Genomic DNA, 17066 nt, shown 5'->3' with positions numbered 1-17066 from the left:
TGAAATAAAATATGTGCTTTTTTATAGCTTCTGTTTGTATTGCACAAGAGCACTCACTGTAGTGATTAACTTCTACAAAATCAATTTGTGTCTTATCAGCTTGCCTTGAAGGGATCTAACTATGCTGGTCTGCTGGAGCGGCATCGCATTCATACAAAAAATGTGGAGCATGTTGTAGACAGTTTACGGTAAGAATGTATGGATGTTGAGAATTTCAGACACAGTGTAAATATCCATGGATTGTGTCAAACAACAAAAGGAAACTTTGTGTTAGAAGCTCTAATAAAATAGGAATACTGAAAACAGGATGATGCAGATGAACAGTCATTCCTGAAACAATTGTAATGTGAACTAGCTCAGTTCAGTTAACACACTGCGTTACTATTTGAAAACAAATGGAAAAGGTGTAAGGGATTTGTGTGAGTGTCAAATGCTTGTAAGCCAAATACCGCTGTAATTAGTCCTTAATTACATGTCAGTTTTTCAGAAGGGTGGGACAAGGAACAATATAGGACACATTCAAGCTTTTTCTGCACTTTATAGGAATGAGAGGATAGAAGTTCGTCTTGTTAAACGTCGAGAATATAATGAAGAGACAGTTCGGTGGGCAGATGCTGTCATATCAGCAGGAGGTATGACTTTATGGAAGTATTTGTTTCAGTACGTTTTCACAGATACATTTTTCAAAAATATTTTGCAGTGTGTGAAGGATATCGAGTTACGCACATTTCAAAAACAAATTGCTTATCTAATTGTCAGAAATTATGACAAAATGCAATGGTCGTGACGATCCTCTCTACCTCTAGTATCTAAAATTCACTAGGAAGTGAATCCCAGTGCATGACTACTGTGGAAACATTTACTTGTCTTATCTAAAACAGCATAAACTGTGGAATTTACTATAGTTGTCAACTGAAGAGGATAAAATGCTTGCTGTCGTGTGATTATACACAGCCCTAAACCCTGCTCTTTGGTTTGGTTTTGGAGACTTTTGGAATCTCTCTTTGGAGACTAATATACTACCTTTTCCTCCCCTTGCTCAAACTGTCTTTCTTGCTTTCACACTTAACTCCAGTGACTGGATTATCTAGTTGGATGGTACAGGTAAAAGTATTCAACTTCTGAGCAGCCTGTGCCACTGATGAGAGCTTTTTAAATGAACCAACAGAGCATCTGACCTGATGGTTTCTTTTTAACATTGGATTGCAGCTCTCCATTCAGTGTTATTTTTGTGATTTGCTGCAAATACTGCTGTGTGCAGCTGGGCTCTGACAAAATGTTCGATTGTCTGTGGCAGTTAGACTTGACTGCTGCTCTGCCTTTCTCTCCTCTCCACTGGTCCGCTTTGCCCTTAGCTACTGGTTACCACGCAGAGTGGGTAGAAAGGGATATGTGTACATTCCTGAAGCATCCTAATATGCTCCTGTAGATGTCAAAGGACTCCTCTAAGCTGTAGGTTAAAGTGCCAGTTTGGCTGTGGCAAGATTTGTCATGGTTATGAGGCAAGCAGCTGGGAAGTGATACATCGTCTGAGATTTTCAGAGCTTGTGTCTTGGTGCAAAGACTGATTCAGGTTATGGTTGTCCTTCTGTTTAACAGACAGGAAAGAATATCAATATCTGAAGAAACCTGTGACACTTAAAGATTTCTACTTCAACAGTTTTGTCTAAGACTTATTTTCCAAGCATGCCTGTTTGGGGCCAGATAAGACCTTTAAATTGTGCCTTCTGGGAGAACAACTGAGATGGAACTAAAGTAATTGTTTTCATGTGATTCACAGTAAAATTTGGTATTGTTTCCTGTCTCCCATGGCTTTGATTAGTGATACTTCCTAAATTTAGTTTCTTAAAGAATTTCTCTTACCAGCTGATAAAAATACAGAAATTTCCATAAATCTATTTTCAAACTTGCTTCTGCCAAATTCAGTTGCCTGGGCATGTGTAGCTGTCAGTTAAGTTGTACTTTTTCCAGTCACATTTGCCACCTTGAATTTAGTTGTCACTACTCTGCTTTGAAATGTGTCAGTAGTTTTGTGGTCCCATTTTATTTTTGTGCAGCTTACCTGATTGGTTGTTGATATAAAAGCACATAGCAGTAATGCTGCGGTACATGTGAGACTATTTTGTTTGGGATACTAGAATGTGAAGTGAAACTAACATTTGTTTTGCTTTTTTTGTAGGTGACGGTACAATGTTGTTGGCAGCCAGTAAGGTCTTTGATAAATTTAAACCAGTTATTGGAGTAAATACTGATCCTGAAAGGTAAAATCACATTTGGGAAAGCAATGCTTTATTTAATATCAGGCACAATATGCATCTGTTTTCATGATGCATGAGGCATGCCTGTAGCATTTGGCAGTGTAAACGTCTGTTTCAGTGGATTGTAGATACCAAGCGAACCTGTTGTTGTGTTAGAAAAGTTTCCACAATGAATTACCCGGTCTCATCTGAGAGGACATTAAGTAGTATTAGATAAGGATGACGGTGTTAAACTGCCACAGCTGTTTTCACACATCAGTTTAACAGCACTTGCAGCTAGTTAACTTGTATTACTAACCAGAAGTTTGAGACTAGAGGTGGCAGTATAGAACAGAGACAGGAAAAGGGACTTAGCAAAAGCAACTAAGTGTTGTGCCTGAACACACAGAAACTTGGTTTCTTTATGAAGAAGGCAAATACTATTGGAAATCTGATAGGGCCTCAGGTGAAGAAGTTTGTTCTGGTTTCTTCGTGTAAACCATGTCACACCCCAAAGGATGCAGTCTTCTCAGCCAATTAATGGCGTTTAGTTGTCCTGTTATAAACTCCACACGAGTTGCATCCACCTAGCCACAAGATTGATTTGGGCAGGTGGATGCAGTGTATTAGTGCTGCCTAGTTGGTATAACCTTCAAATGGATGGCAAGTAAAACTCAGAATTCACCAAGGCTCTGTCTGCTGAGATTTCCAGGTTTAGATTTCTGCTTTTGATATTGCCAGTTAATTTAATCTTAGCAGATAAGAAAGTGGTGGCCAGAAGTTTTAATTCCTTCCATACCTTACTCCTCTTTCAAAACTTTTCAAATGCTGTGAATAGATATTCTACAGTATCAAGCCTGAATAGCAGGGTTCAAATAACAAGTGCCTTCAAGTTATCAAATATCACTTATGAAAGTGGAGCAGTGTTTAGTCTTCTGGCTTTGACATAAGATTCTTTTGATCTTAGGCATGTTGCTTACCTGTCTCGTATTGCTAACTTGGGTGTAAATGAAAGAGATTTTCTTTCTAACTTGCAAGGTGTATTAAGCTTGAATTCCTTGCCTAGAACTATGGTGACAGGAACTATATTAGTACCTACACATTCCTGCAGGATTACTAGCTGAACAGCCAGCTTTTAGGGGAGATGTGGGAGAAACATCCTATGTCTCATACACATAAACCCCAGGATATGAAAGAAGTGTACTGTTGCTGATGTGCTATTATATAAGAATAGTATAGGTTCATAAAGGTCAAAGTGTAGCTTTGCTTTATACAACAGAAAGAGAAGTTTGTTTTGTTTTTTTAAAGGTACCAAATCTTAATAGTTACACTGCTATTTTCATTGCCCTTTTTTGCTACCAGATCAGAGGGCCACTTATGCTTGCCTGTGAGATATACGCACTCATTTCCTGAAGCACTACAGAAGCTTTACCGTGGTGAGTTCAGGTAGGATTCACTGATCTTTGATTTTCCAAAACATACTATGATTGGAAGATACTTAATGATGTGCAATTCCTAAGGAGCAGACGATGCTTAGTAAAATCTTAATGCCTCAAATCATGAATTCTGTGTAGGTGTTCACCATGTTGAAAAATGGGTTTGTGGTCAAGAGTGAGATTGGAATACAAAGGGTAAAACTGGCTGCCAGTTCAAGCAAAAAGACTTTTGTTATGACCTTCAATAATTGATTCTCTTTTCTGACTTAGCAAATTCTTAAAGGATTGTAAAGGGTGTATTGGTTTACATATTTTAACACTTGAAAGCATACGTAGTGCAGCGATGGGCCATACTAATAGAAGCTAATGAAGCTGATACAGTTAGGAAATGGTCAGTGTGATACATCTGGGGGTTTGGTCATTAAGATAGAGTGGCTTAAATTTTGTTAACAGATTGGTCTAAGGCAAAGCTTTTATTTATGCAGAAGATAGTTTGATGTTTTCAATACTAGATTTTCTTAAAATAGAAGAATCTCAGTTGAATTAAGAAGGAAGCAGGCTGAATTTTAAAGGACAGACTAGGGAAGAATTTTTTTAACTGTTTAAAAAGAGAGATTGTTCTGTGGTGTATTAACATTCCGGAGTACTTTTATGATGGCGAACCATCAAACAGAAAAAAGTCATTCAAGTGAAAATATATTGCAATTGGGTTTTGTTTATACTTCTAGCATATTTAATTTGTAGCTTGAAGTGTAGCTGTATTTGTGCCATAGAATAAAGTTCTGAAATGAGGTGAATACAGTCATCAGGACTGATTATAAATAACAAGGGGTTTCAATAGGTATTGCTAAATGAAAAGGTACTTTCAACTCACATATTCTGAGACTTAGAAAACAGAAGCTTTTAACTCTCCGTCATACTAAGTTGCTTAGGTAGAGCTGGTAGTGCTAATGCAGGTATCAACCTCCCTTGACAATCTAGGCACTTCTGATGTTTTGTTAGATGTTATATTTTTGTTGCTGACACTCCTGTTGTTGCTCATTATGGAGCTGAAGCCTCAACAGAGTGACACAGAAAGGATCTCCCTGGTTATTTTTCCAGAATAATAGGAACTGATATTCCTAAGCAGGGACCTGAGCGGGCATTTCACTTAGCAGTTCTCACATTTATTTGGCCCTAAGGAGACTTTAAAATAGGTGGGTAACTGGATCAGCCCATCTGGAAGAGCTTCTGGTGGCTCAGAGTTGCATAAGGACAGTGAGGTGCCAGAGACTGGAAAAGGGGGATTGTCTTTTCTCCTTATCCTTGAAGTGTCAGCCACTTCAGTGCAACAGTCTGTGTAAGCACTTACCTTGTAGTCCCATGAAACAACCAACATTATTGATTTATAAAGGACAAACTACATCAGACTACCCATGTTTCTTTTTTTTGATGGTCAGTGGTGTAACAGGATCTCAAAATAGGGGTATAGTTGGGGTACAGTCCCATTTCCTAATTTTGTAGGGGTTTTGACATGTTCTAGCATGAGTATTGTAAGGAGGCTAGCATAATGATACTCACTGCATGCTGTCTGCCTGACTGCCTGAAACCACACTTGGAATTTAAGGTAATTATACTAAGGATGTATTCAATGAGGCTTTACAAAGATGACAATGAGGGAAAACTAGTAATGTAGTCATATAAAGCATAAGTCTTCCTTGCTGTAATTTCAGGAAACATGTAAGCTGGTTACTGCCACCCGGACAGCAACAGTATGAACAGGGAAAAGATGTGCCCATAACACTGCCTTGTGATTTGCTTTCTTAATCAAAACTACTATACTATTTTGTTTTATATAATCTCTTCTAAATTGTAAGAGGAAAAAGGAATTGATACCTCCTCTAGGAAAAAGTAAAAAATCTGAATGTTGTAACAGCTTAAGGAAGAATGCCTTTTATATCCTTCTCTTTCTTTATTTGAATTCCTCTTAAGCACCCTTAAGTTCCTGGGCTAGGTGAGATTCTGAAAATGAGAGGATACTTGTGGCCCTTATGCATAAAGGGGTGGGTAGAACTGCTTTTCTGGACATCTACAAATACAAACAAAAGATGGTAAAAATACAGCATGTATTGCTGTACAAATTCCTGAGAACTTGTTGTTCTCAAAATCATTGCATCAGTCATGAATTCATAAGTTAGGATCACATGCCTAAAAAGATGAGTTGTTATCTATAATTTTTGTAAACTACTTTTGGCCAGTGTCCTCTTATTCTACACGTACAAAAAACATCAGGTAGCAAATTGGTAAGTGGAAAGTATTTACATTTTAGTATGATTAACTTTCTAAATTTAGAAATGATAGTGGAAGCTATAAAACTTGAAATGTGGCTGTGAATATATTTAACACTTAATCTTAAGATGCTCTGCTTTGAGAGTGAAGACTCTCTGATCCTATCTAATTCTGTAATGAATATTTCAGCTACTGATACCAACTTCTTTTTCCTTTCTAAGGTGGCAGTGGCGGCAAAGAATCCGACTGTATCTTGAAGGAACTGGCATTAACCCAATCCCTGTAGATTTACATGAACAGCAGCTAAGCCAAGAGCAACACAGTAGGGCTCACATAAATGAAAGATTCCAGGATCAAAGTAGGTTAAAATCTGACAAGAATATAATCACTTTGCTATGATAACTTGGAATAGGAGATAAAGATTTGTAAGAGTTGAAGTATTAAAGTCTGGTTGCTGTATCTGAGAGGCAGGGAGAGACAGCTCTCATTAGTTGAAGACCCAGATTAAGGTTTTTTAGAAGGGAATATTTTTTGTTTCTGTAGGTTTATTCTGGACTGTACACTTAGAACCAGTTTTCAGTATTAACAGTTAGTTTAGAGATGTTTTTAAATAGTATTATCTGCTGGCAAAGTGCCTAAGCTTTTTTAAAATGCTGTCTCCTACGGTTATTGTGGACACCTGGGGTGACCACACAAATGTTTTACCATGCGTTTAGGTGCTCCACGCTAAAAGCATGTGTGCATGTGTGTGCACTCTTAACTTGTGCTAAATGCGAGGTAGGTTACTTCACAATTGAAAAAGCTGGTCACAGACTGCCAGCAAGCAAATGAGAAATTAGAAGTGAGAATCTCTCCGTGGGTAATTCTTTGGTCATCAGACACCTTTGACTGTTTTCTTTGTGATGGATTGAAGATGAATGCTTCTGTTCTTAACCTGTGTCTAACACTGCATTTCCTCGCTGAGAAGTCCTTATTCAACATGAACAATTTGTTAATCCCTCATAATTACCCTGTGGTATAAAGTCTAATTCTTTGAACTTTATCAGAAATGTCACTGTCACTGTCAGTGAATTTAACCAGGCTGGAAGAGTGACTGACAGAAGGGAGGACTTCAATCTGTCTGGTTGCCCATGAGTTTTCAGCGAAAGCAGTGTCTGAACATGTGTTCAATGCTTATTGACCTTGCTTCAAATATTTGTAGTCTCCAGTAAAGGACAGTGACTGGCTACAGACTAAATCAGTGAAAAATTGAGTCCTTGAAGAAAATGGAGCACTAGGTCTAGAATACAAACCCAGGCAGCAGCATGTGTCCTCCAATGAGTTGTGAATTGTTTTTGAAAATTTGGGGTTTACAGCCATGATTCAAAACTGTTATATTCAATATCTGCAGGATCTGACATTTCTGGTCCACATCTTTTACCAGTGAGAGCGCTCAATGAAGTCTTCATTGGGGAATCTCTTTCATCCAGGTATGTTTAATTGTTTGTTGTTGCAGCAAGGCACAATTGACTTAATTTCTTTTTATGACATTGCAATAGACAGTCAGTGATAGGATGTCTTTGCTGTCAATTTTCAGTTTTAGTCCATGAATATATAACACTGACTGTATTTTTGCTGATTACAAAGTGTATTTTCAGAGATGTAAGTGGAGTGATGTTAATTTCAGGTTTTCCACCTTCCTGTGTGGCCATTCTTTCCTCTTTTGTTATTCCTGGCCGTTTTCTTTCCTCTTCATTGTTTTACTCCTTTCCTGGTTAGTTCTTAGGTAACCAAATGCCTTTAGTTACTATCTTTACAGTGAATTGCAGATTTAACTATCTGTTCTTAAATGCCCTCCTCTCCTGCATCTCTTCTTAAATATAGTTTCATAAGCTTTTAGCATGACCAAGCAGAAGTAGCTTTTAGCATGACCAAGTACTCCCTTCCTTGCCTCTCTGTCAGTAGAGTCAAAGGATCAGCCTGCCTTTGGCAGAAGCTTTGTTATTGTGGGAAAACACTTATTTCCTTGTTTTAAGAAATGAGTTTGTATCAAATTCTGGTATTGCGTTATCCAGGATACCTTTGACTATCCTTTCTGTCCTGAAGATCAGTGCATTTCTGCCAGGCAAACAATAACAAGAAGGATGTGGGGAATGTGATGAGGCTGCAGGAAAGGAGTTAAAACATGGTCCTTGGTCAGGATTTGACCACACTTTTCCTTGTATTTTATATCCCTTTTCTGTTTATTCTGGGTTTTTTGGTTTTGTTTTGGTTTGGTTTTTTTTAACTTTAGAGTATAACATCTTCTTGTGTTTGTACAGTGCCTGGGACACTGTGATTGCTGCTGGAAAGAGTATAAATGTTCCATGAGTGCTTTATCTTCCATCTGGACTGCAGCCTCAGACTGGCAGAAGGAATTAGTCTCAAAGAGATACAAGTTTTGCTCTCTACTAAATCAAAACAAATTTTATCAAGATTCTAAAAAGTTTCTTTAACATACAGTGATAGAGGAACACAAAGCTGCTTTCCAACACTTTATAATAGTCCTCTACTTCTGAGTGTTACAAATACATTGTGCTCTTTCGTTCCAGTATATTTGAGAAGCATTGAGGAACACAATGCCTGTAGGAATAAATCTCTAGTAATAAATATTGTGTTAATAGGATCTTACACTTGAAGAATGAAATTATGATGTCACACAGATGAATCTTCTGTAAGGTTCAACTACACAAGTCTGCTGTATGTTAAGACAAAATTACTCTAGGTGCTTCTTCCAAGGTCTTATTCTGCATGTCAGTTAAGAAAAAAAGGAAATTGAAGGGGAAAAAAAAATTCTTTCATACCCAGCTTGCAAAAAATTACCTTAAACTGAATCAAGCTGTACACCTGTGTTCTTAATTTGCTTCCAGTTCTTTCATCTTCCCATCTTCTCAAGAGTGAGTACACAAAATGCCCTTAGTTACTAAGAGTCTAAACTGTTTGACACCAAATATTCAAGAGGTGTATTCCTAGTCGATCCAGACTGAAACATTCATCACCTAAAACAGCTCAGTAGGCTCCTTTTACTAAGAAGGGTGAAACTCAGTCATGCTGAATACAGTGAATGTGGCCTTTTTCTAAGAGGGTATCTGTTAATCTGAAGACTATATCATACTGTTTGAATTAGGCACTACAAACTTCAACAACTTTAGTTCATAAATACACCCCTGGATCTTCTGAAGTTTACAGAGAGAGACTGTCTGGTCTCTCTAGGCCTAACATTAGGAATCCCCTGATACATGAATAATACCATGCAGAATGATGGTTGTGCCCCAAGACTTACTACAGTTGAGTTTTAGGAAGAATTTGCCCTGGAGAGAAACATAAGCCTGTTGACTGTTGCAAAACTAAAACTGTTCATGAAGAATCACAGTGGATTTTTAATTACTGAACTGATCAAGAATTCAGCTTGAAGCCATGCTATTACTTACTGGCATGGGAATGCCTTACGTCTTAGTGTTCCCTAATGTAATTTTATGAAACTCAGTCACAGCACAAACACGGTATTTCAGTAGTTCAACAACTATGCAAGGAAGGTAGTGTATTTGTAGTTTCATTTGTAAGTCCAGCAAACCCTGCTAGTATACAAAGCTGTTCTGAGATGAACCACAGAGTTCTTTGTGCATAATTTAGTATGAAAGTGGCTGCAGAAAAACGGCCTGAAAGTTCATGCTGCAAATCACTTTTGTCTGTTATAAAAAATGCTATGAAACAGTGAATCAAAAGCGGGTGCCAAATCAGAAACACTTTGCAAAGCCTGTGAAATTGTCATCCAGATTTGAAACTAGCCCCTCTAAATTTTTATGTGCCTGATAAGGCTATGTGTTCTGTCTTATTCAGGGAGAACTTTAAGTCCTGCAAACCCAGTTTTAAATTCTCGCTTCATAGGGCCTCCTATTATGAGATATCAGTTGATGATGGTCCTTGGGAAAAACAGAAGAGTTCAGGGCTTAATGTGTGTACTGGAACAGGATCAAAAGCATGGTAAGTTCCTGTTGCTGCTTTGATATAAAATATCGCTTCAGATAAGCTAGATGGACCTATTTTGCTTAAGCATTTTGTCCATACTGAGACTCTATTGGGCTATGGGTAAGTCAGTGCATGTCAGTTATGTCCAAATATTCTCATTGTCGGTATGGTTCAGAACTGTCTCAGGTGTATGAGAAGAGCAGAGCACCCCTCACTTGTAGGTATGGAGAGAAGAGTTGAAAGGGTGAGAAGCTGAGGCATTGAGACAGAAGTTTACTTTAGGTGTAATTTTGGTGAAAGAGGTTATATGCCGCACGGGGAGATGAATGGTTGGGGGTGGCAGGGGAAAGAGATTCTGCTCTGACTTGCAGAGCGTGTTGGGGGGATCTCTGAACTACTCTTGTGGGCTAAAAATAAAATGCTTAGATGAAGTAGCTCAGAAAACTTAAAAAAATCTAAGCTCTAACAAGAATGGGAAAACATGTACTTGGAAACAGTGTTAAGTGTTCTCTGGCACATCTACTGTCCATTCTCCTTCCAAGCCTCTTGCCTCTTTCAAACTTAATTGAAAGGGCACAGTCTCTTTGCCAAAATATCCCCCTTAAACAAAGACAGGCATATCTAAGCGGAGCTGTGCTAGTTAATCAAAGGGATAAATTATCTTAACTTCAGTTTAAACAAGCTGCAGTACTGCATGTTAAGTCTAGTCAATTTAGTTTTGGGATGTGAGAGATGTGTACAGCGAGAGCCTCTTTCATTTGGAAATCTGGCTGTGCTTATAGTTTAAAGTTGTACAACAGGCCCTGGATTTCTGTGGCAGGCTAAGATGAACTAAAACTGAAGCTTTTAATGAAATTCAAAAATGAATATTCATGCTGTAACCATGGTTACTGGGTTTTACTCTTCATTGTAATTCAGAATTTTGTATTCAGTCAGCGTAACTTAGTCCTGGAGGTTGCCAAGGATGAAATTGGCAGACTGCTAGGGAAATTATCCTAGTGTTCAGTACCTTGGGAATATACAATCTTAGTTCGAAGCTGTTTTTACACATTTCATTTGCTTATATACTCTGTACTGAGCAATCCCAGAACCAGGGACCAAACTCCAGGATTGCCCACCTCCATTGCTGTAATCAGTGTGTACTGCTGGACTTCTCTAAACTGAGGCCAAGCCTCAGTGGAGTGATCTTCCCTAGCCTGTGGTTTAGGGGGTCTCCTGGGATTTCAGACCTCCTCAGACTGAGAGGCATTTAAATGTCCAAGTGCTTCCTTCAGCTGCTAAAACTTGCATAAAAGGATATCTAGTCGGGAGAGAGACCAATTTCAAACTGTGCATCTCAGTTTCTTGCTAGCATCTGCTCAGGCTTGCAGGTAGGTGATAAGTGTAAGAGAAGGAGCCTTGGGCTACCACCCTCAGCAGCTCTGTAGTCTGTTAGATGTGTCATGGATGTCTGTTGCAGTCTGAGGTTTTCTACTGCCATGACAGAAGTGCTGGACTGAGGATTTTAAGCTGTATTGAGACCTGGGCAACTGAGATGTTCACAGTACTGCTGCACAGAGGCTGTGATTAGTACCTCATCCCTTTTGAGCCTGGGCACAGGAGGGAGATTTTTACGGGAGTTTAGATCTGGTCCAGACTGAGAGCTTTATGCTGATTTCCTGTGCATCCAAATGTTGCAAATGCAGAAGTGTCTGATGTGACTGTTCCTTTTCTATATACACCGATTCTTGTGCGATTCAAGCCCACACCTTAGGGTACGGACAAAGAGGCATAATATTTGTAAAGAAATGTTGGGTCCCATAAATGAGAACTAACAGAAGGAATTAATTAGCATGAGGTGGATAGAAGAATCTGTGGAACTGTCATGCTTCAGTTTTTTTAATGCAGACCTAAATGAGCAATTATTGGGGTTTTAAGGCAGGAGGATTATTGATGAGACTACATTCTGTGTATCATACTCTTTTTTACTGAAGACTTCACTTAATGGATTATTAAGGTTTACAAAGCCACAGGTGGAAGTCAAACCAAGAGTTAATTTAAGACATTTTTTTGAAGAAACCAATGTCAGCTCACACATAATAGCATTGTTTATTTTCTTTTTTCTTCCTGATGTTGAACATAGTTCTTTATCTGTTTGCAAGATTGTTTTGTTTTGGTTTTGGTTTGTTTCTCTCCTAAGTTGTATTGTTTAGCAAACAAGACTTCTACTTCTCTGTCTAGGTCCTATAATATTAACAAGATAGCACATCAAGCTGTTGAAGAGATCCTTAAGATCGGTGAGTGAACAGCGTGGCATTACTGGCCAAGTTTATATAAAGATACACCTGTCTAATTGGGGCTCTTTCTTTTGGCTCAACAGCTAAAAAGCATGGAAGTTTGAATATGCCGTTGAACACGGAACTAGTACAAAAAGGTTAGTGAAAAAGGCAAGATTTCTTTTAGGTATCTTAACCTAGACCAGTTCATTTTGTTCATACTTTTAATACTTGGCACTGCTTTCAGTATTTTAGCACTCTTGCAATATTGGTCTTTCTTACAAATATTATTTAGGCACATTTGGTGAAAAATGTGACTTGGTATGAAAGCACTTCTTAGACTTTCATATATATAGATCTTCAGGAGAATTTCAGTTCTCCTAAGATTTGAGACACTTAATAAGCTGAAGAGAGCTGTTGAGTGTTCATCATGCAATAGAACTGAAAGGCATCTTCTGTAAAAATAATTTTTTTTGCAGGCAAAGGCTATTAAACATCTGGCAAGACTGAATATTCCCTCTCAGTAGGGAAGCTGCTCTTTCCTGGAGGAATGTGTGTTTCTGAGAATAACTAATTTCTCTTGAAAAACTAATGGCTGATTTCTCTGTTTACAGTAACAAATGATTACAACGAGTCCCTGCTCTACAGTCCAGAAGAACCAAAGATGTTTTTCAGTATTCGAGAACCTATTGTAAACAGAGTTTTCTCAAGTAGCCAGCAGCGTGGCTTCTCTTCAAAGTAAGTGTTGGCTGTAGCAGTCACTGAAGAGTTACTTCATTCTATGTATTTCTCAAAGTATGAGTAATCCAGGAGTTTCCGTTGAAGTGTTTTCAACATCCAGTTTGTGTGTTGAGGGGCTTGAGTATCATTCTCATAACAACAGGAAGAAAATGTTTCCAAGTTGTGTTATGCCTTTTTAATGTTTGATCCATGCACTATCTTACAGAATAAAAGAATCTCATTGTGCCCAGGTTTGGATGTGTGCTGTTCCCTCAATATGAGACACAGGCATTGACAGACTGCAGTGAATTCAGGAAAGGGCTACTGAGATGATTAGGGGGCCAGAACACATGGTGTATAAAGGAGGGACTCAAACGGTGCTTTTTTTCAGCCTGGAGGAGTCAAGACTAAGCAGGGCAGATGCAGTTGCTGTCTTCAGCTGCCAATGGATGGTTACAGAGGAGACTGAGTTAAACTCTTTTCAGAGCAAAGTATGAGGCAACAGCCATAATTTTATAGGATGTAAGGTTCTGATAAAAAAGGAAAAAATTTTCACAGTGAGAATGGTCAGGCAGTAGAACAGGTTGCCCAGGGCAGTAGAACAGGTTGCCCAGAGATTGTGCTACAACCGTCTTTGGAGATACTCAAAACTTGACTGGGCAAGGCCCTAAGCAACCTAATCTGTCTTGGAAGTAAGGCCTACTTTGAGTGGAAGGTTGGACTAGGTGCCCTTCCAAACTAAATTAGTAATTGGTAATTCAGTCATTTTAACTTAGGACACTTGCACCAGGGGAGGTTTAGATTAGACATAAGGAAAAATCTCTTCACCGAAAGGGTTGTCAAGCTTTGGAACAGGCTGCCCAGGGAAGTGGTAGAGTCACCATCCCTGGAGGTATTTAAAAGACCTGTAGACATGATGCTTAGGGACATGGTTTAGTGGTGGACTTGGGAGTGCTAGGTTAACAGTTGGACTTGATCTTAAAGGTCTTTTCCAACCTAAATGATTCTGTGATTTTTCTGGAGCTTGCCACAATTAAACACAGGCAACTGTTGTATGTTCAGAATAAACTATGTTGAGAACAATGCAGTATCTCCATATTAATTAAATGTTAATTCAACCTTTTATATCAAATCAAATGTCTAAAGGAGCTCTGCCTCGAAGGAGACACAAATTCTGCTTCTTTTGAGCCACATCAGTGTTACAACAACATTTTATGACTTAGTAATAAAGGATCTCTCTGGCTACTGGGACTAAATACTATGATATTAGATGCCTACTGTGTATGTGTCATGTCTTTAAATGTTTACTGCTTAGTCATTTGGATCTGGGATTTCTACAAGGGTGAGTAAATCTTTAAGAGATGGTAAGAGGAGAGGTTAAAATAGGAGCAAATAACTGCATTTTCACCCATAGGTTCTATAGTACTAAGTCTTGTCTTATTTGGAGCCCTCAACATGGAATATACTACAAAAACTGTACTAGAGCTACAAGCGTTTGCATACCTGTGAGGGGTATCTGCCCATTTTTCCTTCCTCAAGTAGAATTTGCTGCCTGTCACAGTTGATCTGGGACACCTCTCCATTGCTGGTCTTTATCTTTTTTGACATAGTAGCTGCCCAGAGTGAAATGGAGGAGTGGAACATGCTTCCATGTTCTTCTACAGTGTCCAGACTTGGCTGTGTTTTAGTGATGCAGAGACCAATTAAGCTTTGACACTGTGGCTGTACTTCCAAGCTTCTTTTCATATTTGTGAAAGGTGTGTCTTCCTGAAAATTTAAGTCACTGGATAATTGTTGATTTGATTTTGGAGATCAAAACATTGTCTAGACCAAGGCCTAAGTCAGAAACAATGAAGCACATCCATGTGAGACTATAGTCTTGCAGCTGCTCTGGCATAACTGTTGGTTCCCATCTAGCAATATGAAAAAAGTTTGGAGAACTCTTTATTTGATAGTGTTCTTGCTTTCTACACATGTGAAAGGAATAAATTCCAGTGGTTGAGTTAATTTTCCTTTTAAAGGTAAGTGAAGAGGAAGATGGTTAGTAGCTTTATTCTGTTTTGTCCAGCTCTAAAAGAGCTGCCTTGAAATTATATAAGCTGAATTTAAATTTGTTAGCTTAAAAGATATAGTAGTCAAACTCTAATATTGACAGTAATATGCTGCAATAAGTATTTATGATGTTGCCTCACACACATTCTGACCTTCAGCTGTGTTTGAAATTACTTTCCTTCTGTCAATGATTCATGTAACAAAATAGACTGTATTAATATCCAAATTGTTTGACTGTCAGCCATTGCCACAACAGTTGAAACTGCATGCTTCACTTAACATGAAGACCATACATAAGAATCATAAATTTATGGAAAACTTTTCTGTGAAAGATTAAGCAAATCACTATTAAATGGCATCATCAGTAGCTTGCTTTAAAAAATACACCTGAACTGCAGCTTTCACTATCAAGTGTTATGTTATAGGCTGTTCTCAGACACTTGGAGCAATAGTCTCCATTTAAACAAGTTCTTCAGTCCTCTCTGGACTTTTTGCTATATCTATACAAAGTATTGATGGGTTGGGGGATTCTGGTGCTTAGTACCATGCTAAATTCTTCTCTAACTATGTTCCTGTGTGATTAAGCATTTACTAACCTATGCAAAGGAATGTCCAAGAACCAGTCTTACTGTTCAGATAAGTGCTTGTGTGAAATGCTTAATTTTTTTAAGCTATTTTGTGAAAACTTGTTTTTTGGGTTTTTGCAGAGTCTGTGTCCGTTCCCGTTGTTGGGATGCATGTATGGTTGTAGATGGAGGAACATCTTTTGAGTTCAATGATGGGGCGATAGCTTCAATAATGATCGATACAGAGGATGCACTGTGCACTGTTCTGCTGGAAGAATGAAGGACACTAGTGTCTTCTGCTGAAACAAATTCTGGATCCAGAGAGGGAGCTCATGGGGATAGAGCACATCACAATGCTGCATTAAGTTGGAAGTTAGCCTTTTTGGATGCAAGAGCATTTGGAGGAAGCTTGAGATGATTTTCACTCCTTTGGGTTGGGGAAAATCTTAGCCTGATATTTAAGCTCTTTTTGCATATGGTGTAAAACAAATATACCTGAAGTCTTACCTCTAACTTCAGTGAAAATTGACATTTTAACCTGTAAGGCAAACAGGAAAGAACATCTTTTTAAACACGGGTAGATGGGTTCAAGTATTAAGTCAGTAGCATTACATATTCAGATGTACAGTTTTGTAGTAACAGTCTGGGACTGATGAAACTAAACACCTTCATACATATACTTTTGTAGAAAAGCTGACTGTCAATCTAGCAATTTGATGCAAGGATATATAGGTTTTGTTAAATCCTGATGTTGATGTAATAGAAACAGAAATACAAACTTTTTGTATGCTTTTCAAAAATTTTACAACTTTGTGGTTTCATACACCTTGTGACAATTTTTTTTTTTTGCTCTTCCAGTATTTTTTCTACTTTGTAGATTTACATCACAAGTAGAAGTCTGGTTTAATCACATCTTGAATGAGGTAGGTCTTACCTTTTCTTTTTGGTTAGAGAGGGACTTGAAAGCCAAGGGTTTTCTTGAGCCCTTTAATAGGAATATACAGACTACAGGAAACGTTGAAGAAAGATATACTCCTTCACTGAATGGATTAGCTGGCTAGCAGGTGTTCAGTCATAGTAGTGCATGTAGGTGGCTATCATTAAGAAAGGTATTTGGCCTTATTAAGCTGAACGGTTTGGAATTCTAGGTTCTGAGTTTATAATTGAAGAATGAGATGTGCTGGGTGCTAGTAGTTGGAGCAGAAGTTAATACGTATATGTCTCCCAGTTTTCCAAGTATGTGTTTTTAACTTCCCCAGAAAGTTTCAATTTCCAATCATATGCTGAATTCTACTGATACTTAATTGGCAAGAAATTATTTTAATTTTACATGCCTCTGTGTGTTGGTAAGCAAGTTGATAATAGGAAAAAAGTTCTGACTGTAGAAGAGGAAGTGACTTTTTAGATAATGTTTTAGAGAAACTGTGAACTATGACTGCCTTTGAAAGTCTGTGCTGGTAATGCATAGATGGGGGCAGAATTTGACAAAATGAAGATTCCTACAGCAGGAACTCTTCTGCTACATGACTTGAAACAAATGTGTTT

At 38.2% G+C, this 17066-nt stretch overlaps 1 protein-coding gene across 1 annotated transcript; it reads left to right on the top strand.

Annotated features, from left to right (window-relative positions):
- The first annotated feature begins 605 nt into the window (after positions 1-605).
- Positions 606-16297, top strand: NADK2 (NAD kinase 2, mitochondrial). Its single transcript, XM_075725948.1, has 10 exons — positions 606-632; positions 2180-2261; positions 3600-3683; positions 6163-6299; positions 7332-7410; positions 9848-9943; positions 12149-12204; positions 12288-12341; positions 12798-12921; positions 15663-16297. The coding sequence occupies exons 2-10, from the start codon at positions 2191-2193 to the stop codon at positions 15799-15801; spliced, it is 840 nt and encodes a 279-aa protein (XP_075582063.1). The 5' UTR covers positions 606-632; positions 2180-2190; the 3' UTR covers positions 15802-16297.
- The last annotated feature ends 769 nt before the right edge of the window (positions 16298-17066 follow it).

This window comes from Pelecanus crispus, chromosome Z (genome assembly GCF_030463565.1).
Source record: "Pelecanus crispus isolate bPelCri1 chromosome Z, bPelCri1.pri, whole genome shotgun sequence".
Lineage (NCBI taxonomy): Eukaryota > Metazoa > Chordata > Aves > Pelecaniformes > Pelecanidae > Pelecanus > Pelecanus crispus.
The sequence above is the reverse complement of the archived record's forward strand: the minus strand, read 5'-3'. Positions and strand labels throughout refer to the sequence as shown.

What these genes read in the sequence shown, in the direction of transcription:
- NADK2 (XM_075725948.1), top strand. Translation starts at nt 2,191, where the DNA reads ATGTTGTTGGCAGCCAGTAAGGTCTTTGATAAATTTAAACCAGTTATT. An exon ending in TGAAAGATTCCAGGATCAAA is followed by an intron (nt 6,300 to 7,331) that starts GTAGGTTAAAAT and finishes CAATATCTGCAG; the next exon opens with GATCTGACATTTCTGGTCCA. An exon ending in TGAAGAGATCCTTAAGATCG is followed by an intron (nt 12,205 to 12,287) that starts GTGAGTGAACAG and finishes TTGGCTCAACAG; the next exon opens with CTAAAAAGCATGGAAGTTTG.